Source organism: Durio zibethinus, chromosome 7 (assembly GCF_047325235.1).
Source record: "Durio zibethinus cultivar Kanyao isolate XHJ-2024 chromosome 7, ASM4732523v1, whole genome shotgun sequence".
Taxonomy (NCBI): Eukaryota; Viridiplantae; Streptophyta; class Magnoliopsida; order Malvales; family Malvaceae; genus Durio; species Durio zibethinus.
In genome coordinates, this window is record NC_143168.1 from 13984933 (window position 1) to 14010242 (window position 25310).

At 33.6% G+C, this 25310-nt stretch overlaps 2 protein-coding genes and 1 pseudogene across 4 annotated transcripts; 1 reads left to right on the top strand and 2 right to left on the bottom strand.

The window, feature by feature from the left end:
• Positions 1-2508: 2508 nt before the first annotated feature.
• On the bottom strand, positions 2509-5347 carry LOC111276791 (uncharacterized; annotated as a pseudogene). The gene is made up of 4 exons (XR_016343491.1): positions 5212-5347; positions 4973-5135; positions 4731-4888; positions 2509-3011 (listed from the first exon to the last, which is right to left on the bottom strand). The product of XR_016343491.1 is annotated as an uncharacterized LOC111276791 (transcript).
• Positions 5348-5415: 68 nt separating this feature from the next.
• Positions 5416-6897, top strand: LOC111276790 (acetylglutamate kinase, chloroplastic-like). Its single transcript, XM_022862622.2, has one exon. It carries the CDS (start codon positions 5564-5566, stop codon positions 6719-6721), a length of 1158 nt encoding a protein of 385 aa, XP_022718357.2. The 5' UTR covers positions 5416-5563; the 3' UTR covers positions 6722-6897.
• A 480-nt stretch (positions 6898-7377) lies between these two features.
• On the bottom strand, positions 7378-23029 carry LOC111276792 (uncharacterized). 2 transcript variants are annotated; one of them, XM_089763571.1, is made up of 10 exons: positions 22682-23026; positions 22431-22605; positions 22171-22329; positions 20379-20472; positions 13297-13367; positions 9495-9546; positions 9151-9199; positions 8920-9057; positions 7890-8009; positions 7378-7672 (listed from the first exon to the last, which is right to left on the bottom strand). In XM_089763571.1, exons 1-10 carry the CDS (start codon positions 22912-22914, stop codon positions 7531-7533), a joined length of 1233 nt encoding a protein of 410 aa, XP_089619697.1. In that variant the 5' UTR covers positions 22915-23026; the 3' UTR covers positions 7378-7530. The 2 variants fall into 2 exon arrangements, with proteins under 2 accessions (XP_089619697.1, XP_089619698.1); XM_089763572.1 differs by lacking the exons at positions 9151-9199; positions 9495-9546; positions 20379-20472 and having other exon boundaries at positions 22682-23029.
• Between the last annotated feature and the right edge of the window lie 2281 nt (positions 23030-25310).

Sequence of the window (25310 nt, forward strand, 5' to 3'; positions counted from 1 at the left end):
CTTGGCTCATCGATTGAGCTGAGTTCAAACACTCTTATATCCAGCTCGAGTAGCTCCGAGCCTAATCAAGTTTTTATATTTAAATATACTTTTATTATTTTAATTAATAAAATATCTCGAGCTCAAGCTCGAGCACAAATAATTAAACTTTTGTCAAATATAAAAATCGAGCTTATTTTTACATATTAATTGAGCCTAATCGAGTGATCTCGAGTAACTTAATTGCTAAGTTGTCCCCTAAATACAAAACGAGATAACTTTTATATTAAGTTATAGATATGTATATAATATAATATTCATTAAATATAATGTAATCTATAATTTAGTCTTTGTTACATTTGTGGTCAAGCAACTAGAAACTATCATAATCTGAATTTGTACAATCATTCGAGTAGTGATTTATTTAAAGTTAAAATCTTAATATCTGTAATTTTTTTATCCCAAAGCTCACAACCTCCTTTGTTAAAAAAAAAAAACTAAGATACATTAGTACTCGCAAACTACTCGAATTCAATTCGAATAAAATTCGAATTCGACTTAATTATTATTGAGTCGAGCTTGAGCTCAAATAGTTCGACTCATCTATTGAGCTGAGTTCAAACACTCTTATATCCGGTTCGAGTAGCTCGTGAGCCTAATCAAGTTTTTATATTTAAATATACTTTTATTATTTTAATTAATAAAATATCTCGAGCTCAAGCTCGAGCACAAATAATCAAACTTTTATCAAATATAATAATCAAGCTTACTTTTACATATTAATTGAGCCTAATCGAGTGAGCTCGAGTAATTTAATTACTAAGTTATCCCCTAAATACAAAATGAGATAACTTTTATATTAAGTTATAGATATGTATATAATATAATATTCATTAAATATAATGTAATCTATAATTTAGTCTTTGCTACATTTGTGGTCAAACAACTAGAAACTATCATAATCTGAATTCATACAATCGTTCGAGTAATGATTTATTTAAAGTTAAAATCTTAATATCTGTAGTTTTTTTATCCCAAAGCTCACAACCTCCTTTGTTAAAAAAAAAAAAACTAAAAACCTATCACCGTTACCGTCTTACCTAGACAATTTTGTTAGCATAAGTCAACATAGTTAAACTATTTGCTTGCCTCTCATCATATTTTACAACCCACTTACTTAATTTTGTATGGAATAATAGAATTAGGTTAATACTCCAACAAATCTTCAAACTTTATTTCAAAAAGCAAATAAGTCCTTGATCTTTTTATTGCATGAAATTAAAATTATAAATTTTTGTTTTATTGTAATTATATTCATTAAATCTTATAATTGGATAAATAACTTTTGATTGATAAATTTATATAATAGTATTCTCTTAAATATTTGTCACTTTAACTCATTCAAATGAATCTAAATAAGCATTTTTTACAAATTAAATCATCCAATTAAAAAAATTTAAACAAAAAATTGAATATTTTATGACATTCTAATTACAATAAAATAAAAGTTCATAGTCTTAATTTCATGTAATAAAAAATTGAGGACTTACTTGCATTTTAAAGTAAAATTTGAAGGGCTATTTGGGTATTATACCGTAGAATTACATTTACCTCATTCTTTATGGTTGGCTAAATGTTACATCCTTGTTACATTTACCCAAGGTGCACTGATTTTTTCCTTGGTTCATTGGCATGGAAAAAATGATGGGGTGGATAGAGGGGGCGTCCCAAATGGGCTATATGAATAATCGAAGGCTCTTGAAGAACTAATGGACCTTGTCTTAGGAAACAGAAATGGCATGATCTGAATATGGTTTCATGCAATATCTTAATAGAAAGGCTCATGGACGAACACCACTAGAAATAAAATATGGCATATAGATTTTCTTATAGGTCCATTCCATATCTATGCTTTACAAAGTCCATTTTTCTATGATCTTGTTAAAGAAGTCATCTATCCTTAATTTGAATTTTTTTATTTTACACTTATTAATTGATAATTTTATATTAAGGGGAAAGATCAAGTTACGTAAGAAAAGGTTTCACTTTTTTATATTTCTTTTTCTAATCTTTGATTTCAATGTATCCAAAAGGATAAGAAAAATAATTCAAAAAAAAAAAAAAATTTAATCTCGTCCTTGAATCCATTAAACTCAATTAAAAAAATGTAAAATTAAATTGATCCCTCCCCTTATTATTAATGACAATATCATAAGTATTAACTTATAATTAACACTCACATGATCTTGGCCTTGTTACATATTTGATATAAAATAAAATTAAGATAGATATTGACATATTGTTTCTATTTGAATTTTTAGATAAACATTTTATTTAAATAATAATATCATCCATTATACGATTCATATTATAATTTATACAGATGATTCATATGAACATGCTAGTATATTCTATATATATATATATATATATATGGTTCACGGTTAGTGATTTAGTTATAATCTATTAATATCAAATTGATTTAAGAAAAATAGTGATCTTTTTAAAAATTTGAAATTAAAATCACTTTGAAATAAAAATTAAAAATTTAGACGATTTTGTTAGAATTTATTAAAAGTGAACCGATGACTACAACAAGACATTAAGTTGGTGTGAACTTCAAACTCATTTTGGGTGTGGGAGCCGCCAGACCCAACTGTCGGCGCACTTATATTTTGCACTCTTGACTCTGCCTATACCATTGTCCATACCTACAGCAAAAATGGCTGCAACAGCCGCCTCCAAATTCCTCCATATTTTCTCTTCAGAGGAATCCCTCTCATTTAGCCCCTTGACAATGAAGAAACCAAAAACCCACCGCCTGAAATTCACCAAAACCTCATGCAGCCCCAATTCTCATCGTCTTGTACTCATTAACATGCAAAACTGGGTGTTAAATTTTTATGACCTAAAGAAGAGTACCATTCATTGGTATACCTGACACGTTTCTCCTTGCTTACCTCTGGGGCACATTGTTGCCTTTCTTCCAAACTAGAACCTCCAACAATAGCTCCAAAAACAGCTCCACCTGTCTAGATTTCATGAATTAATATAAGTTCGTGTCAATCAGTCTTAATGTCCGAGTACATGTTTCAAAAGCTATACAAATGCTATTTTGGCATAATAAGTAGTGAACAAATTTAAAACTAAATGCATTCCGTACTAAATGCTAACAAATCCTTGACTTTCAACCTGATATTCACTTAAACTTTTCTTGATAATTCCACATAGAGAGAAGATGCTAGCCATATATTCCATAAGAAACCACAGCTTATAATTTCATTAATCAAAGCCCCAACATGGTTCCAGTAAGTCCTTATTAGGAGAACTGTTTGATTGTTCATATCTTCAAAGAAGCAAGACTTTCACATGGTAATTATCTACCGACCAAACAAATAACTAAGTGCCACTTTAACTAAAAAAAAGATCATATAGATCGTAATCTTAACATAATGAAAATATGGTTTGACCTGAATTTACCAAGATTTGACCTTTACGTTGTATAAAGAAAAAATAGAGCAAAAGGAGAGGGAAAAAAAGAGTGGAACAGGGGATACAATTATCCTCTGCATTGATTACAAAAGCAGAGGAAATTAGAATGAAGCAAAGGGTTCTGTTATTATTACATTATACATCAATTTGGAACTGTTAGCAAATGAAATTTTCCAAGGGCAATAAATAGATCACAAGCAAGAACTATGAATGGGAATGCTTTACACTCAAAACCTCTGGGTTTGAAGGCATTTAAAAGGTGGATTTTGCAGGTTGAGGCAGATTTGATTCACATCTAGAACTTGATAAACATAAACCATTTTGCTCGCAAACCCTCCGCTTTGCTTTATAAAAAGTCTCAAATAGTATAATGCATACTATTTAAGTACTTTTACTATCTTCCTGTTCGCTTCCCCTTCATCTGAGCACACTCTCTGAATCTTCAATGGGATTTCTTAAGGTCTCAGCACACTGAAACAACAGAACTTAGCCCAACTAGGGCATAACCTAGGACTAGTTGGCAGTGGCTATGCGACTCAATGTTCTCCAACGCATTTAAAAACTATGTCCTCTAAAACATTCAAAGATGCCAACTCCTTGTTTTTTAATAGCTCAACCTATTGGTCTACTTATATCTCTATTATTTCTACTTCAATCAAACCTACTTTTATATTCTCACAAAATGACTTTATTTTGTAGGATATCTTCTTGCATGATGAGAAACCCATTTTCACATCCTCATATGATCTATACTCATACTGTGGGCATGCCATATTCTAACCACCCAACAGTCATACAGCATATCTGAATCTATGGCTATCATATAAAATTTTCCTTTCAACATGGCTTCCATCTTATGATCACACAAAACAAACCATCTAATCTATTCTGGTCCTATGAATTACAGCCTTTTCTACTTCTCCTTCCTTAATATAGGCAATTTTAAGAACCTCCTGCTCATCAATTTGAACTTCACCATTATCCCTGTCTATTCCTTTTACTCAAATTCTTCTGTCTGGATCCAGTTTCTAAATATCTACGTTGCACAAAGCAATGGTATTTACAAATCAAAATCCAGCATACGTTCCAAATGTGGGATAAGTTATGATTAACAAAAGGAGAACACCATAAACAGTGTCTAGCAATAACACCAATACTGGTTTTAATGATAGTGATAATCTTTTTCAAAAATCCAAAAACATGCTATTCTAATTTTAGTAAGCCGAAGAACAAAGAAAAAATGTGCAGAAGAAAATTACCGGGCTGAATGCAATGCATTCATCAAGCATTTGATAGTCCGATCCACTGAGGTCTTGTTCCTCTTATCAGACACCCATGCAGGCACTTCATCAGCCAAAGGAGCCCACAGCTCGGGCCTCATGAAAGATATCATTTCCATGTATTCTACTGGTTTAATCTGGAAATCATAATAAAATTTACACAAAATTACAAAGACGACAAAAAATTAATACATCACAGGCAATAAAATGACCAAAAATACCAAAAGACGACCACAAGGGGTCTAAAGACGCCCCGACTTTGTTTGTGCCATTAGCTTCTGAAAGGCATTGAATGAAATCCCTTGGAACAGCCGCAAACCCATATTCATGCAAACCAAGCATCTGGTGAAGCCCTCCAATCTTTGAGATTGTTTTCATTCCAAGCTGCAATATACAAAACATTGAGCAGAGAAGAAAAGGTAAATAAAACAAAGAGTTTGAAAGACAAATAAAAACTTACAAGTGAAGGGGGCTGACATGGAGAAGATGGGAGTCAGGTGAAGGAAGGGAAGGGAGAAGGTCAGGATAGATAAAAAGGGGCAGGCCTTTACGGGTGGAGAGCAGAATAGAAGGTGTATCGATGGGGATAGGGCAGCAATCCAGGTGGAGCACACCTACCCTTGCTCTTCCGATGCTCCATGCCTTCACCGCGAACTTCATAGTACTGCTGTGGATGGATTTGGAGGTGGAAATGGAGGATCTTTGGGGGCAAGGACAGGGTTTTGTTAAGCGGGTTGTTGGTTCTCGGGCATTGTCGTCAGAACGGGTTGGATGGACTTGGATTGGGTTTAGGTCGGGTTAATTTAAGTAAGATGATTTTTGACCCAACTGTCAACGTACTTCTATTTCGCATCCAGTCCTACCATTGTCTAAACCCACAGCGAAGCAACTCTGCGAAAATGGCCGCAATAGCCATTGGCAAATCCCTCCATATTTTCTCTTCAAAGGAATCCCTCTCATTTAGCCCCTTAACAATAACAAAACCAAAAACCCACCACCTGAAATTCACCAAAACCATATGCAGCCCCAATTCTCATCGTCTTCGTCTTGCCATAAGAGCTTCTTCAACCTCCTCCACCGCCCTCAATGACCCTCCTATACCCACTCTTAAAAGTTCCGATCATCAGCTTCGAGTCCAAATCCTCTCTGAATCACTCCCCTACATCCAGAAATTTAGGGGAAAGACCATTGTCGTCAAATACGGCGGCGCCGCCATGAAATCTGCCGAACTCAAGGCCTCTGTTGTCAGGGATCTCGTTCTTCTCTCCTGCGTCGGCCTCCGCCCCGTACTCGTCCACGGCGGCGGTCCTGAAATCAACGTCCTTCTCAATCAGCTTAATATACCCGCTCAGTTCCATGATGGCCTCCGTGTAACCGACGCCAAGACCATGGAAGTTGTTTCCATGGTCCTTGTTGGCAAGGTTAACAAAGACTTGGTCTCTCGCATCAACTTCGCTGGAGCCACCGCCGTGGGCCTTTCCGGTATGGACGGCCGCCTTTTAACTGCCCGACCCAGCCCAAACGCTGCGCAGTTGGGTTTTGTTGGAGAAGTTGCGAGAGTGGACCCCACAGTTCTCCAACCGCTTGTGGACAACGGGCACATCCCGGTGATTGCTTCAGTGGCGGCAGACGAGTTTGGGCAGCCTTACAACATCAATGCGGACACGGTAGCAGGTGAAGTGGCGGCAGCATTGGGGGCGGAGAAGCTGATTCTGTTGACAGACGTGGCAGGGATTTTGAGTAACCGAGAGGACCCTGGAAGCTTGGTGAAAGAGATAGATATAAAGGGAATGAAAAAAATGATCGAGGATGGGCAAGTGGGTGGTGGGATGATTCCCAAAGTGAATTGTTGTATTCGGTCACTTGCTCAAGGGGTCACCACTGCTAGCATTATTGATGGTCGTGTTGAGCACTCGTTACTTCAGGAGATTATGACCGATGAAGGCGCAGGAACAATGATCACCGGTTAATCTATAATCTACTCTTTTATACGTTCCTATAACTTTCAATGCCTTTTTGTATCAGTTGCTATGGACAATGTTTATTTCACTTGCTGCATCAATCTTGTGTGGCAAGAATAAAACTGGTAATGATGGAAGCTGAACATGAATTTATGCATGAAATTGGAAGCAACTTTGAATTTCAACTTTCTCCAACTTCTTGGCTATTAACTCCGATACGATCCTTTCTTCTTGTATTTGGAATTGGAATTGTTGTTCCAAGACAATTTCAGTGGATACTGTATAGTTTTTCTACCTCTTTAAGAGTATATATGCAAGAAATGTCAGTTAATTTTATGATAGAAGATTGCAGGTAGAGTTGGTCGTCTGTAATATGTGGTAACTGAGAACAATTGTGTAGCATTTTACGTGATTCAACCTAAGTGAACATGCAGACAAGCATTTTAAGTTGTCGTATTTTAACCTGAGGCAAGAGTTGTTAGGCAGTTATGTTATTCTGCAAGTCCTATATCTTCAAACCCATAGGCAAGCATCGCCAAGTTATCACCACTCTCATTTGCATTTCCAACATGTGAGAAACTTGTATCCTATCTTCCTTTTAGTTGCTACCATGAAAAATACAATTTTCAGACATACAAGATGGAAGAAGAAATGAAAATCCAAGATGACACTTGAAAGTTGCAAGTACAAATGTATTTATAATCATTATTTCAAAATGGGATGAAATATTTTTGTCATTTTACTTCAAAAATACTCATCCGACAGTTTACAAATGGTCTGAGGATAATTTCATATTTAATCAAACGAGTCTCGTCTGGCTAAAGCTCACATTTAGAGAAGCTATAGCCAAAATGATCACATCTACTTTGAGAAAAGTCCTTCCGAAACTCCTCAAATTGGCCTGCCTTAATTGCTTCCCTTATCGATGGGAAAAAACCCAGAAAATGGTGCGTATTATGTCTGCAACATCAAGAATAAAACTGTTATTATCTTGAGAGAGAAAACCTTACCAGAAACAATTAGAATGTTTTCAACAGTGAGGAACAGACAAGGACAAAGGTAGAAAACTTTAGAAAATGGTTTGTATTCAATAAACATAAAAATGATTGAAAACAAACTTGCATCAACACTATAATATCATGGGAGGAAAGAAAAGGAAAAAAGAAAAGGACAGTACATTTCCAGCAGAATTTGAGCCAACATTTCGTGAACATTGAGTAGATGATTAATGTAGGCTCGGGTATGATTTTGACACGTATAACACGTACATCCTTCAACAATTGGTGCTGTATCTTTCCTGAAAAAGGTAAAAGCCAACAAAAATGAGATTGTTAACAGAATAATGACAAATTTTACCAAATTGCATATGTGAAAATTATAAATTCCAATTGAGAGACAGATCCTTCCACGTATGATTAAAATGAATGCCAAATCATATTGCAAACAATGACTCATCTACATGTATGATAATACTTCCTCAATTTCAATATAAAGTGACACTCTTGACGAACCTGGAGCTTAGCTGAGTCAGTTCATGTAACCATCCTTAAAAGATGGCATCTAGCAGGTCTGAGATTCAAATCTCAAAACCTACAACCTCTTCCAAAATAGGCGATGTTTTCTTTTGTTCCAAAAAAAAAAAAAGACACTCTGACGGCTAACAAGATGTTCAATGTTAAGTTTTATCCCATTTTATGTCAAGTGATTTAGAAGTATAGATGCATTCACATAGTATTTGCTTTCACTTTTTTGTTTTCACTTTTGCTTTTGCTTTGTAGTAATATCTAATTTCAAAATATAAATTTAAAACATAAAAAGAAAAGATTATAATTTTATGCCAAACAACATCTAAAATTATAATGTATTAAGATAATCATATGATATACATCATATGATTACCACCTCTAATCTTTTCCAATAAAAGAAGAAAGAACAAAATAACAGAAGCAACTAGACCATGCTCTATTCAGAGTATTCAACTTCCGAAGAAGTATAAACAACATTTACTAGATCATTCAAAGATGTGCAAAGAAAAAAAAAAAGACTAACACAAAATACCAATATTCCTATGCTTCAAAGGAACATGCATAAAATTTACGACTTAAGAGATGAATAAAAATTATCAATCTTTAACCAGAGACATGTAAATTTTCCTTTCTTCAGCAATAACATTAAATTAAAAAGTAGGAAGATATCCTGTAAATTACCTAAACACTGTTGCTCTCAGATTAATTTTTCTGAGGTCGCTCCCTACATCACTTGATGCATGACTGGATGCATTTATCTCCATTCTGTCTAGTGGAAAGGTAAGTGCAAAGCCTCCAAGTGTAAGATGGTAAATATACCTGTAAAACAAACTCGCAAAATTAACTTCAATTGATTAGTGAAGTAAAATGACAGGTCAGATGACGATAATAATTGTAAACTGAGCTACATACGTTGACTCAAAAAGGTCAACCCCTGCAGCAACACCCTGCAATATTTCCTCTATGAAAATGAGAAACAAAATAATTTGTGAGGATGTGGATTACATTACAAACCAATATGGTACGATTACAAACATTTTATGAAACATAACTGAGCCAACAATGATAGATATGTGAATCAGGAGTACTATGCATCTCACTACTCTTTTTTGCCTTTTAAAATTGACTCTCATGAGGACCAAAATCCCCCACCCTTTTCTGCACCCCAAGAGAGAGAGGAAACAAGGAAAAGAGAAAAATGCCATGAAAGAGAAAACAATGGATACAAACTGAAGAAAAAAAATTGAAATTGATACCTGGTAGTCCAAGCCCACATATTAACCGCGGCTTTTCCTCTGGCAAGGCTTCCTGAGTATTAACTAATGCTGTTAGAACTTACAATTATAGAGAACATGATATTGCCACTCTATTGCTGCTATTGATCCATAACATAAACTTGCCAAGCCAATGTGCATATGTGCAGTTTAATTATTTATCAAACCGATTAGGAAGCTCTGTGGAACTACCATTCAAAATGAGCCATTCAGGCTGTTATTATGATATAAGGGATGCACCCTGTACTTATCCATTGGGAGCCCAATCATATAAAGATTAAATTCTCTTCTTATGACTTGTAGGGAACCAAACTTTTACTTGTCTCTTTAATTATTTCAATCTCTTAAATCAAACAGATTGCTATTGCTATCAAACCAGTAAACAGAATGATTCACAGCCATTGCACATATCCTTTAAAAGAATAAACATCAAAAGTATTGAGCACTGACCTTTCATATGATCAAAGGTACAAGGCTCAGCAGAGTCCCTTATGGATTATTTAAATATTCAAATTAGTATGAATCCTTGTATAAGAGAGCTGATAATTAAATGTTAGGTCAGTTTCGCCACTTACAACATGTAGAACTGATTGGGCTAACACTGACTAGGGCATTTGAGTTTACTTTCTAGCATTATTTAAAACAGATAGGCAACAATGAGTATGATCAAGGTTTGTACAATGTTATTAGTGAGAAAGAAGGCATTAGTGATTTTATTGATGCAAATCACAAGGTGTCCAATCCAAAATTAAGTTAAAATTGCAGAAATTTAATGAGAGTAAAATAGGCTTACTTAGAAATTGTATCCAAGCATAATTTAATTGCTTCACACAGTCACAAAGTGCTTATTTGCTTGAAAATGCTCTAAGAATACTTCTCATTCATTGAAAAATGTCCAATAACAAAGAAACAGAAAAGGTATTTTTTGAACAAGAAAACTGAAAGGATTAAATAAAAAAAAAAGAAAACAAAAAATTAGACTAAAGCAAAATCTCAATAACAATAAAACTCAAAATATGGCCCAAAATGCTCTTAGCCCAAGTTCAAAAAAAAGAAAAAAAAAATTCTATAACCCAATTTATTCTGACAAAGCCAAAAGTTACCAGAATACCCATGACTTGGAACATAAAATATAATCTGTACCGTATCTTTTCAACCTGAAGAACTCTGAACAGTGGACATTTGCCAAATCAACACTTGAGTGTTAAAACCAGCCTTTTATGATTTACTTGTATCAAGTTTAATTAAAATTAAAAAGCTCAATAGCTGGATTAGAAAATCTGGACTGGTTGCTGTGATAAGAAGAAGCTGCTTTCTGTTCCTTGGTCTCAAGTTTGTACAGATAAATCTTGTGGAGGCCTGGGCATAAGGGACTTGAGGCATCTCAACCATGCAGCCCTTCTTAAATTGGAACCTTTTCACTAAGGGAGTTTACTTGCTTAAGCTTTAGCTAAGGAAAATCCATAGAGTTGGGTAGGGATGGGACTAAAGAGACTATTTGTTTACAGCCAACCATGAACAGAACAGAGTTCAGAGTCGATTCGGTAATTAAGAGTCAATCTAGTATGGCAAATTCCTCGCAGTTAGCACAACTTTTGGACACCTTTAGTTGCTACCGAAGATCACCACATTGAACAGATGCCGGCTTAAACTTTTTAATGCAGGCTGTAAAACTAATATACTTTTTTCTCACATTCAATCATCAGTTTCAGACTGTTATGGCAAATCACTGATTGGTTAGAAAATTATTATCCTCTTTGAAGGCAGTAAGGTCATTAAATCACTTATTTTTATGTGATACAATATCTTATTGTTATTTAAACTAACTAAAGTATTTGATTCTTAATTTAGGTTTACTCATAGTTAAGATATAAAAATATTTAGACTTTCTTTTCAAAAGCAATGGGAAACCCTTTTCGTTATAAAGCATTTGAACCCCCAAAATAAAAGTACTAGCTCTATCCTTGATTGCATAGGTATTTACAACTCCTAGTGATGCGACCATGGACAAAGAAACTTTATTGCTTTCACATTGATGATAATATAAGTACTAGCAATTTAGGACTTTATTGTCATTTGTCAGGGCCCAGAACTGGATTTTGCAATTCTTGCGCCTTACAAGTATTTTGGTTATTTTTATTGCTAGAAACATAGTTATGGTCCATGTGCCTTATTTTTAATATAGATAAATTTTAGGGCTTTTTTGCAGTCCTTAAGGTTTAATTGATTTATACTGGTTGAGTCTTTCTACTAATTCTAATTGTTTTAAGAATTTTAATCCAAATAGATTTCACCAAAAGTTAGAAAATCCTAATCCAGTGGAAATTGCAAAACAACTAAAACAACTTGTCCCTAGTCAATTTTCCCGTGCCTTGCCCATGTAGGGGGTGGATTTTTTGGTTAGAAAGTCAAGGTTGGGGGCCTTGGGACATTAAGGTGATTGGGGGGGGGGTGTTCTTCATCATAGAATGGGATTTGAAGTGGGTTTAGGTTTCCATGCCTGGGCGTATATTATATTTTATATGTTGTCTATTTTTTTTTAGTTTAATTATATATGTATATATCTTTTTATTAATAAATGAGCAGTTGAACACTAGTTCTAGAGATCATTTAAATAATAAAATGTAATTACATTTAAATGATAAATGATTTTATGAAAAGTAATGTAATAATAAATTTCAGGCAGGAACCGCCAGGTTGAGTTGTATATGTGTAATAAATTTCTCATGCGACGGACAAGTATTGATAATGATAAGATGAGGTCAAGGCAGATGGTGTTAATGGTTAAAAAATGAAAAAAAAAAAAAAAGGAAGATCAGGGCTGGGCAGGCAAAAATCTCCCTTATTGTCATCCCTAACTAATTGCAGTAGGACAAGTCAATTTATAATAGAGATTTGTGTTATTGAGAATTATTGGAGTATTCTGGGATTGAATGATCGAGTTTTCCCTCCTCTGTTGCTACAAAGTTATTGGTTTGCTGTTTAACAGCACCAGAACACCCATATTTCTTCTAGTTTCTTCACTGTCCAGAAACCCAGCAACCATTCTACTGACTTCCAGCCTTCTTTTAAGATAAATCTAAAAGAATTCAAATCAATCATAGCCATAAATCCTAAAATCCCCAATTTTCAAGCCCTTGCTCAGCATAACCATAAAGTAGCAAGATTACCCAAATGTATGTCCTCTATCATCACCTCGGTTATTCCTTCCAACTAGGTTGCATTCCAACTAGAAAACTTACTAATGGACTAGTAAATAACCAACTTAGACTCCAAGAAAAAACATAAGCTCGTAGTCGTAGAACAAACTAAAGTTGACAAAATAAGATAATAAACCAGCGTAGGAAGTTAATGAAAGTACAATTCCCAACCCTGGAATTCATAATTAAAATCACAAAATGCTAGAAAGAAACTTGTTCAACAAAGAACAATGAATTAAGTTTTTCAATGGCTGCATCAATTAGCTTTAACCTTGGTATATTTTTTCACTCATGACTATACATTTGGTCCCTTTATGCCAGAGGAATAGACTTACTCTCCTGCACTACTTTTATCAAGTTTTTCCATTAAGTTTCACTTTTCTGCCATTAGCTAAAAGAAAGGTATGCACTACAAGAAACAAAAGCAGAACAATATGACCTACAAACCATATGTTTTCTACGACTTTTTTCCTCTTTGATCTAGACATCCAGATATCATTTAATTTTCAATTATATATTTGAATATATATGAATATAAGTTTAGCTGATTACTTTTGCCAAAAAATATGGGTTAAGTTACTTACAGTGACAGCATTAAGCAGAGCAGGGCGCTCATCCATGGTCTCCCCAAGCCCAAACCCTCCAACCCAATAACCTGCATAAGATATATTTGAACCATTACTTCAGATATTCAATAACCAGAAAGAATATGCAAACCAAAACAAACACGTTAATAACGAGGACTACGAATAAAATAAAATCCAAAGGATCTAAGTTTCAAGGTAGCAAGTGCGCATCTACATTAAGATAAGTGGCCTAAGGGGCTATGAAGCATGGAGACACCAATAACCCATCTGCAGAGCTGTCATACACAGATATGCTAGAATACGTATCCAATGTGTCTAGATACGAATGAAAAGTAAAAAATAATAATATTATTAATCCGGACACCAAGATGAACTGTTAAGATTCAGAAATGACAGAGCACAAGGCAGTGATGGCTGATTTGAAAGAGGTCAGTACGTATTGGGGGAAAAGGGGGCTTTTTTTAATGACAAAAAAAAAAGCTAACTTGGGATGGGTCAAAAAGATTTTTAAGTTTAATAATATTAGCCCATGTATGAACTTGTAATACCAAATTTGCTCAAATCTATCTAGTCAAGGTGATACCACTGTTGTTACCTTTCCAGAGATGGTGTTAAATACTCTCTCCTTGTTTTTCTTCGAATTTCGAAGGTCCATCCCTGTGTCCAAATTAAATAATATTGCTTTTCTTTTTACATTTCAGCCATAGCTAGCTGTGTAAGATACATATCCATGTCCGACATAGATATAACACTACACCTGTCTGAGCTACATGGAGATGAACTTATGTGTTCGGTTCTAAACCTACTTCAATATACTCTTACTTTGGACTTTAGGCTGCAAGTACGGTTAAGCCCAATATCATACAATCTTTTTAGACTATCAAAATTTCTGTTCAATAGGTCAGTTTTTCTCCCTGCATACTTGAAGAAATTATTTTCTTCCAAATCTAAAACAATATCAATAACCATGTCCGTGAACAATGGATTGTTGAATTAGATTTCATAGACAAAAAGGAAAATCTATCCAATTCCTAGTTCCAATATAGATTAATCATTCAAGCTAATAGTGGCAAAAAGCTTAAACTGACAATTAAAACACCAAGTACCAATCCTTACGGTGTCCTATGTTGCATAGACTTGGGTACAAGTATCTAATACGAGTACGTATCCAAGGGCCTGACTCCCCTTTCATCCAAAATTTCATACTGCAGAGTCAGTTAAAAAGAGTCAGAAATAGGATAGGGATATGCTTTATACTAATATATGACAATTGAAATTCCAAAACCAATATGAAAATTATAATTTAAGAAAACTAGGTTTTGGCTCTTTTATCTTGTTAAGAAGTTAAGAAAAATAAATTTGGATTTTGGTCCTTCATGTTATAAAAAGAATAATAAATAAAATAACAATTTATATACAATATATATGAGTAGTTTGTGTTGTCAAAATGTATATATATGAGTAGTTTGTTACAAGATGAAAGCTGTGTTGGGAGTGAATGGGCCTAGTGGACTGTTAGACTGTTAGTAGGTCAAGTCCAATAAATAAAGATTAATTTAAATATCAGCTAAATTAGTTACTAATTGTGGGATTAGTTATCCTGCCATGTCAAAGTTTGTTGAGGATATTTAATTGGTACAATTAATTATAACCACACACAATTTTATCCAATGAATTGAATCCATAGATTCTCTCTCTGCTGTCCTCTCTTCCTCTCGTCTTCTTTTTTGCATTTCTGCTAAAGTTACTCGTTCTATTTTTATATTGTTCAATTTGGATCATACTATTGGTATCAGAGGTGAAAATTCTGGCATGGCAGATGGTGTGATGACTCATTAACAAAAGGAGGTTGGACTTGAAAATATGGAAGCAAAACTGAAATGCATGCTGGCTTGGACAAAATGGAAACAGAGATGTAAAATATGTTCGATCAGACAGTAGCAAGATTGGATGGTTCTTCAAAGTTGGTTGAAACTAGAGATTCTGGGGAAGCTAACTCTTCAATGATGAAGCAAAAAAGGATCTTGGAAATCAGTGGAGTGAAACAGACCATTTCACATGGATTTTCCTATTGTGGCTGTTACTCACACCAAGTACTCTAAAGTGGAGTGTCCACACTTTGATGGGATTGATTTCAAAGGGTGGTTGCTCAAGATCAAGCAGTTTTTTGAAACTGACCAAATGATAGACCATGATATAGTCAGAGCGGTGATAATGCATTTGGATGGAAAGGCTTTACAATGGCACCAAGGTTTGATGAACAAGGGTAAGCTTACTGAAACTTTATGGGGACAGATATTATTGAAATGAATGCTAGGTTGATGTGTATGAATTTCCTCACCCAATGTTTGAGCTTGCCAGTTTGAAACAAACTCATTCTGCAGTCTTACTATGAAGAACTAGAATGTTTATTAAATATGATGCAGTTGTCTGATGAAAATGCTCTTAGCAGATTTATTAGTAAATTGAACCCTGAGATATCAAAACCAATAAGGATGTTCTAACCCATGCTTATAATCTAGCCATGCAAAGGAAGTCCCTCATATTCAACTTACCTAGAAATGCCTCAATTCTTACAAAACACCTTTAACAGCACCACTTTTACAAACCATTATCCCTAATCCATCCAAAACTGTTACCTCACCCCTGCTTCCTACACCTAAACCACCTTCCTAGCTTACAGCCAACGTACAAAAAATGCAGCCCCAGCCATTACTTACAAATCCAATCCCAGTAAACCAGATTTTAACTCACCTAAGAGTAACAGACTCCCTACCAAGGAAGAAAAGAAGAAGAAAGAGAGAGAAGAGAGCAGAGAGAGGAATCTATGCATTCAATTAACTGGCATAAATTTTGTCATTACAATGAATTGTACCAGCTAAATATCCTCAATAGACTCTGATATCAGCAAGAATAACTAAACCCACAATTAAAAACTAACTTAACTGACATTTAAATTAATCTTTATTTATTGGACCGGACTTACTAACAATCTAACAGTCCACTAGGCGCATTCACTCCCAATACCACATTCAGCTTGTAACAATACACCATCCCTCGAAGGATCCTTGAGCTCCAGGATCAAAAGAAGGAAATTTCTTCTGTAAATCATATAAAACCTCCCAAGTTGCATCCTCTGGAAAACTATTGCTCCACTGCACCAGAACCTCTGTAACCAGCCTGCCTCTCTTCTTGTTCATCTCTCTATCTAGAATTGTGATAGGTTCCTTGACCAGAGTTCCATCTCTATCCAACATATTAAAATTGAATTGTGTTTTTCACATGCTTTTTCAGCTTGGATACATGAAACACATGATGTATGCAAGCACTATCTGGTAATTCCAACCCTTTCCAGCACCTTGTAAGGACCAAAGAACTTAGCAACAAGCTTCAGACATAGCTTGTTGACCATTGATATCTGCCTGTAAGGTTGGAGTTTGACATAAACAAAATCACCTATCTCAAATCCCGTCTATCTATGTTTGTCTGCCTTCTGTTATATTCTATTTTTGGATGAAATTTCAGAAGTTGTATAGCTGCCTCTCTGCTTCCAGGCTTCTGTCTACTTCTACCTTGTTTAGATGTAACATAATTTAATTGATATTATTCTAATTTTCTAATTGTGTTTTTTCTTTCTTAAAATAAAACCAAAGCTAATTAAAAGGATTAAATAAAAAAGATCTAATTAAAGGGGGTCACAAAAGCCAACCATGTGCACTCATGACTTATCTAGAATCTTCTTGTCATTGTAGTCTTCGTTCTCTTTTCTTTTTTATCAAAGTGCAGCATTCCCCAAATCAGGAACAATCACCCTTTTTTATCAAAACAAATGGAAAAAGGCCAGAAGCATGTGGTGGTGTAAGACAAGAACTAGGTGCACTATGGAGCTGCTTTCACAATCTTGCAGTCTTCCTTCTCATCTCTATAATAATTTCATTTACTTCTTGTTTTCCCTCTTTTTTTCTCCTTTTCTTGATCTTCTCTCCTTCTATTTTCCCAGAGCAAATGCTTCCTCTTATACCTCATTTTTTTGTCATTTTGTCAATTTAGTGTCTACATAACCTAGCAATAACCCATTGCTGTCTCTGCTGCTCACTTTGTTCATTTCTGAGTCTGAATAACCAGTGCCATAAAAAACACATATTCCACGCCCAAATCCATCTCATCTCATGTCGACAAATGAACAGTGCCCTAAAATCCCAAGTATAAGTAATAGAGATGGTGTTGATGCAGCAATAAATGATGGATTTGTGGTAGTTCTATAGTTACAAGGGAATGAGACCTCAAGGCCACTTGAAGGTGAGTAACCAGAAGCTTCTTATTAATAGATATACTTATAATACTGAACTAGATAACAATAACCATTCCAAGGCAGAAGTAAGGTAAGTCCCCCTTCACAATAGAACTCTAGGGTAAAGTTCAGTGATCATAGGAAGCCATTCAACTTATTATATACTTGTTCAGTACAAGAGCAAGTAATCTTACAATTACCTGCCTGCATTCCTAAGTCACAGATAGATTTCAGTAATTAGTAGTTTTAAAGGAAGACGCATATCTTGAAATTCCAAGCCTAACTTGGCAGTTATTGCTGCAACCTCTGTTAATTGACAAAAATTTATGCAGTATGTCATTTTCACAAGCTAACAAGGTTCCAGTTACGTTAATTCTTACCTAATTACGAGGCCTCAAACAGCTATTCTATTCCTCACCTCCTTCAATTTCATTCTCAGGGTTTTACTGTTATTATGGTAAGCAGTAACTGCAATAAATCAAAGGTATATGATCTTGTAAAACCACTAACATACTTCCTCCTGCAACTTTACTTAGCCACCACAATCTAAAAGAAAAATGTTGCCATATCTGTGTTCGCCCTTGAAGCTCAGTATCTGCCCTTGAAGTTCATAGACTGACAAGAAGTGGCCCTTGAAACAGTACGATTCTTGAAGATGCTTTAAAACACTCTCTTTTAGGGCTTTATAAAATCTCATTAAGTATATTAGAAATTATAAAGGATAGAGGTTTTGCTCTTACTTATATATTTGTAGTGTGCCTCTTCCTTTGGCACTTGTAAGATATGTCAATCATGATACTCTAAAACTAAATGAAAAAAAAAAAAAAAAAGTCATGCACACTGGCAATTAATCAAGTCATCATTATATGCGCAACTTCATGCTTAGGAAAGGAAATGATATCATATAGTAAAGTAAGAATTAGAAAGCTTTTCTGAAAGAGGAGCATCAAATTAAAAAAGGAAACAATTGCATGAATAGGACTAACGATAATTCATCAGTGTTAAGAAATGTAAGATGAAGAAAACAAGAAAACAGATTGATAATCTTGTCTTCTATAGATCAACATTTTTTCTTCTTCAACGCAAATCAATAACATTTACAGACATTTTGGTCCCACCTACTTACATAATAAATGACATTTGCGTTGAAGAAGCCAAATCATGCGTCGAAACAGGCTCACCCTAGAAACTATCACCTATACTCACCCTAAAAAATGGACACTGAAATGCTCCCCATATCATATGATGGACACATGGGATGACCTCCTTTAATGAGAAAATTGAAGATCAGAAACATGCTAAGACCAATAGTTTAAAAAGTATGCGTTTATTATTATAGAGGAAATATTTTTGCACTTCCATCCACAGAAACCAACCAATTGGATCCAGTCTCTTCAAGAAAGGTGAGGGTCATACCAAAAGAAAAAATGTGTAAAAATCATGAAACAAAGATGTTTGGCCTTCACCAAAAACAGATAGCTTTAAGTTCTATTGTCATGGTCCAAATCATTCTCAATAGCCTTTTGTACTCCTGGTTTATGATGTAAGACAGACAATAAGCTGTCCGCATCAAAGGACGCTAGAATAAAGGAAGGGAATGGTCCTGGGAATTAACTTTGAGAGTATATACAATCAATCGAGAATAACTTGTATTATAAAAATCTTAAGAAAGTTTTATCATGTTCCACCACCTATTTCTACAATGGGTCACATAGTCTTCAAATTTGGACTTCAAGAACTCAAACTAGACTTTTGTCTAGCCCAATAGGTTTGAAAACCTTCCAGAAAAGCCCACTTGAAACAACATAATTTGTAACCACACCATATTAGCCTTACTATTTAAACTTATTTCAACTTATTCCTTATGAAGGCAGCAAGATGCTCGCACCTATTTTACAACATCATATTAGCTCCTCAGCCTCATCACATCACCTTCAATCTGTCTCATCTCTTCCTTTTCACTTCTAATCCCATAGATTGGAACCACTTGAGGTCAAACCAAGTTGGGGTGGCGCAGCGATCAACAATAATAAATTTTTTCTCTCCCTCTTTTCTTGTATTTTATTGGTTTTCAGTAAATGGAAATGCTATTTATCTCTTCAAAGGCCAAATTCCTTCATGGCCAAAATTACAATTTTCTTTCAGTTTTCTTTTTCTCTCAAAATCTGGAACCATTGGACATGTATCTGGTCATGTCACATGTTTATCCATATCGAGCTGATATGCTACAGGTAAACCAATGCTTGTGCTTCATAGGATATTATTTATGATGTATATAAGATGGAACTGTGAGGATTATTAGACATGGAAAAAACTTAACAAAATACTCATACACACACATATATGAAGTCATATTTCATGAAAATTCAGCCTAGCCATACTTGTTCTCCAAGAAATAGTTATTGCTTGGTTAGAAAGCAATATACTAGTTAATCTCCAATGATTCAATAGGCCTATAAAATATTCACTAAATACTCCAAATATATTCAATAAAAATGATGAAAGGAGTGCAAATTTACTCCTATTTTAAAAATCCAACTTGGAAAAATAAAGAGAGGGAGAGAGAAACCCTTGAAAGCTATAACTTGAAGATGTTCAGCCCAGATGAAATTTAAAAGTATGAAAAAAATACTCAAAGAGTCTCATTTGAATAGTTTCAAACCATACACCATGAAAATGACTTCTGCGTTATAGTCTCTAACTATATTAAAACTACAGTACTCATTAGCATGCAAGACTGAGTGTTAAATTTTTATGATATAAAGAAGAGTTCCATTCATTTGTATACCTGACACATTTCTCCTAGCTACCTCTTGGGCACATCGTTGCCTTTCTTCCAAACTAGAACCTCCAACAATAGCTCCAAAAACAGCTCCACCTGTCTAGATTTCATGAATTAATACAAGTTCGTATCAATCAGCCTTAATGTCCAAGAACATGTTTCAAAAGCTATACAAATGTTATTTTGGCATAATAATTAGTAACACTAAATGCATTCCATAATAATGCTGATAAATCCTTAGCTTTCAACGTGATATTTGCTTAAATTTTTCTCGAAAATTCCACATAGAGAGAAGATGCTAGCCATATATTCCTTAAGAAACCACAGCTTATAATTTCATTAATCAAAGCCCCAACATGGTTCCAGTAATTACTTATTAGGAGAACCCTTAGATCTTTCATATCTTCAAAGAAGCAAGACCTTCACATGGTAATTATCTATCTACCAAACAAATAACTAAGTATCATTTTCAACTAAAAAAAGATCGCAAAGCTCATGATCTTAACATTCTAATGAAAAAATGGTTTGACCTGAATTTACCAAGACTTGACCTTTATATTGTATAAAAAAAGAATAGAGCAAAAGGAGAGGGAAAAAAGAGTGGAACAGGGGAGACAATTACCCTCTGCATTGATTACAAAAGCAACGAAACTAGAATGAAGAAAAGGGTTTTTTTTTTTTTTATTACATTATACATAAATTTGGAACTGTTAGCAAATGAAAATTTCCAAGGGCAAAAAACAGATCACAAGCAAGAACTATGAATGGGAATGCTTTACTCTCAAGTGCACCAGGCTTGAAGGCATTTAAAAGGTGGATTTTGCAGGTTGAGGCAGATTTGATTCACATCTAGAACTTGATAAACATAAACGATTTTACTCACAAACCCTCTGCTTTGCTTTATAAAAAATCTCAAATAGGATAATGCATAATGTTTAACTACTTTTACTCACTTCCTATCCGCTCCCCCTTCATCTAAGCACACTATCCAAATCTTCAATGGAACTTCTTAAGGTCTCGGCATACTGAAACAACAGAACTTAACCCAACTAAAGCATAACCTGGGACAAGTTGGCAGAGGCTATGCAACTCAATGTTATCTCTAAAACATTCAAAGATGCCAAATCCTTGTGTTTTAATGGGTCAACCAATTGGTCTACCTACATCTCTCTTTATTCTACTTCAATCAAACCTACTTCTATGTTCTCACAAAATGACTATTTTGTAGGATATCTTCTTGCATGATGAGAAACCCGTTTTCACATCCTCATATAATCTATACTCATCCTGTGGGCATGCCATATTCTAACTACCTAATAGTCATACAGCATATCTGGATCTATGGCTATCATATAAAAGTTTCCTTTCAACGTGGCCTCCATCTTATGATCACACCAAATCTTGTAACACAAAACAAACCATCTAATCTACTCTGATCCTATGAATTACAACCTCTTCTACTTCTCCTTCCGTAATATAGGCACTTTTAAGAACCTCCTGCTCATCAATTTGAACTTCACCATTATCCCTGTCTATTCCTTCTACTTAAATTCTTCTGTCTGGATCCACTTTCTAATTATCTACATTGCACAAAGCAATGCTTTTTACAAATTGAAATCCAGCATACTTTCCAAATGTGAGATAAGTTACGATTAACAAAAGGAGAGCATCATAAACATTGTCTAGTAATAACATCAATACTGGTTTAAATGATGATAATCATCTTTCGTAAAAATCCAAAAACATGTTATTCTTAGTAAGCCAAAGAACAAAGAAAAAATGAGAGGAAGAAAATTACAGGGCTTAATGCAATGCATTCATCAAGCCATTTGATAGTCCGATCCACTGAGGTCTTGTTCCTCTTATCAGACACCCATGCAGGCACTTCATCAGCCAAAGTAGCCCACAGCTCGGACCTCAAGGAAGATATCATTTCCATATATTCTGCTGGTTTAATCTGGTAATCATAATAAAATTTACACAAAATTACAAATACTACAAAAAAATTAACACATCACAAGCGATAAAATGAAGTTACTCTAAGTCAAGCAAAAATACCAAAAGACGACCACAAGGGGTCTCGAAAGACGCCCCAACTTTGTTTGTGCTATTAGCTTCGGGAAGGCATTGAATGGAATCCCTTGGAACAGCCGCAAACCCATATTCATGCAAACCAAGCATCTGGTGAAGCCCTCCAATCTTTGAGATTGTTGTCATGGATAGGCCTTCCAAGCTGCAATACACAAAATATTGAGCAGAGAAGAAAAGACAAACAAAACAAAGAGTTTGAAAGGCAAATGAAAGCTTACAAGTGAAGGGGGCTGACATGGAGGAGATGAGAGTCAGGCGAAGGAAGCGAAGGGAGAAGGTCAGGAGAGATAAAAAGGGGCAGGCCTTTACGGGTGGAGAGGAGAAGAGAAGGTGTATCGATGGGGGTGGGGCAGCAGTCCAGGTGGAGCACACCTGCCCGTGCTCTTCCGTTGCTCCATGCCTTCACCGCGAACTTCATAGCACTGCTGTGGATGGAATTGGAGCTGGACATAGAGGGTCTTTGGAGGCTGCGACACGACAGGGTTTTGTTGAGATTTTAGGAGAATTTCCGATTGGATTTTAGGTCCGGTTAATTAAAGTAGGATGATTTTCGGATCTTAAAAATTTTGGGCTAATTTCGGATTTGGACTTTTTTTTTCATATTGTTTCTTTTTCGGTTTATTTCCGGATCATTTATGATTAGTATAATTTTGAATTCGAATTATTTTAAATTCAATTATTTTGATTCGATTAATTTTGAATTCAATTAATTAAAATTTAATATTTGAATTATTCAAATTTAGGTCATTTCAAATTTAATTTATTAATTTTTAAAATCAAATCAAATTAATTTTAAATAAATTATTTGTTTGAGTCAAATTTTATGAAATTCTAAATATCATTATCTTTCTAAAGACAATCAAAATTTAAACCCCAAATTAAAAAATTTGCTTTTCAAACTCATCATATTCATTTATCTTCTAACACTTATCTCTTTTCAATCTTAAAAATTCTTCAATTCTTTATAGATTCTTTCTCTCTGTTTATCAATCTCACATTCTTCCCTCAAACTTTTAATCTCGATATTAAAAACTTCAATCACTCTCAAAATTAAGGCAACTTTCAAATGAAATCAAAGGTTGGAAGCAAATTGAATTAAATATAGAGATAATCTGTATTTAATTTTCATTTGATTGAAATTTGAAGATTGTTTGATTTTTGTGTGCTATTGTGACCTACGGAAATAAGTTCCCCTAAAAAATGCAATGTCAATGGATCTATACATCCATAGTATTATAAATTCATACATATATGCATATCCATAGGTGTTTTGAAGTTGGCAAATATGAAAACTAATTATATGCATGTCCATCAATTTCAAAACACTTACGGATATTCATGTCCGAAGGTAACAACCAATGACAATATGCAAATTCTGGATTGTATGAAGGGGATGAAAGATTCAAAGGAAAATTGTGTAAGATTAAGTAATTTGTTAAAAGGGTATTTTTGTCATAAAAATTTATGTCTATAATGAGTAAAATTTGGAGAGGTTATAAAAATAAGTAAAATTTGGGATGTATTTATAACCTCTCCAACTTTTATTAGAACTATATTAAGGGAGCCTTTAAATGCATCCCTATTTTTGCTTTTTACATCCTTTTTTTTTAATATATCTATAAGTAAAATTATTTAATTATTTTTCTTACAAGTTTTCGAATATCTATATTCGATAAGTTGCATAATTTACTGAAAATGAAATTTTAAAAAGTTATATAACTTTCAAAAAAATAGATATTCAAAAAGTTATATAACTTTTCGAAAATTGATTTTCAAATAAGAAGGTATTAAAGTTTTAAGAAAAATTATAAAAAAAAGAAAATGTATTAGAAATTTTTATTAATTAGTGTAATAAAAAATTATTATTGAAAAAAATAAATTTTAAAATTAATAAAAAGAAAGTTAATTTTACTATTATGATATTAAAGAAAGAATAAAATCTTATAAAACCCTAATTAAACTAAGGATATGATACTAAATACAATTTCTTCTTATAAATTTAAAATTCATCATTTTTTCAATAAATATTTTTTTAGCATTGATTATTAAAATTTTATTATAACTCTAACTAAACTAAATTTTTAAGAGAAGTCTCTTCATTTACTTATCATAATGAAATTTTCTAGTTAGCATATTAGATTTTAATAAAATTATATAATATTTAATAGTATTACTTATACAGCTTCTAAGAATTTCAACTCATAGATGTTGATAAAATTTTATTGTTCCGTTATTATCTTTTGTAACATTAAAAAATAAAATATTTAATTAAGGTTTCATGAGATCTTTTTTTTTTCTTTAAGGACAAAATAGTAAAATCAATATTTTTTATTAATTTTATAATTTATGATTTTTTTTAATAATATTTTTTCATTACATCAATTAATAAAACTTTCTAATAAAATTATTTTTTTGTAATTTTTATAACCTTTTCTTTTGCAAATGAATTTTCAAAAAGTTATATAAGTTTCTAAAAATCCATTTTTGGTAAGTTATAAACTCAATCGAATATGAATATCCAAAAATTTGTGAGAAAGGTAATTAAATAATTTTACTTATAAAAAATTAAAAAAAAAAAGGGGGATTGAAGATAAAAAAAACTATGATGAATTTAGAAGCCTCCTTATATTAAAAGACAAAAACTAAATAAATAATATTTTAAAAATAAATATAAACATTATAATTTGTATGCTTCAAATTAGAGTTATCTTTTTATATAAATGAAAAACATGTGATTTATTTTTCAATTACTAAAATATTTTTACTTAATGTTCCACTGTAGTTATTGGTTCACTTTTAATCAATTCTAACAAAATCATCTAAACCCTTAATTTCTATATCTTAAAC

Excerpts from the sequence above, each read along its gene's own strand:
- LOC111276790 (XM_022862622.2), top strand. The coding sequence starts at position 5,564 with ATGATTTTTGACCCAACTGTCAACGTACTTCTATTTCGCATCCAGTCC.
- LOC111276792 (XM_089763571.1), bottom strand. The coding sequence starts at position 22,914 with ATGTCCAGCTCCAATTCCATCCACAGCAGTGCTATGAAGTTCGCGGTG. Across the intron at positions 13,368-20,378 it reads AGCTAGGAGAAATGTGTCAG|GTTATTGGGTTGGAGGGTTT; the intron begins GTATACAAATGA and ends TATCTTATGCAG. Across the intron at positions 9,200-9,494 it reads ATGTGGGCTTGGACTACCAG|AGGAAATATTGCAGGGTGTT; the intron begins GTATCAATTTCA and ends TCATTTTCATAG.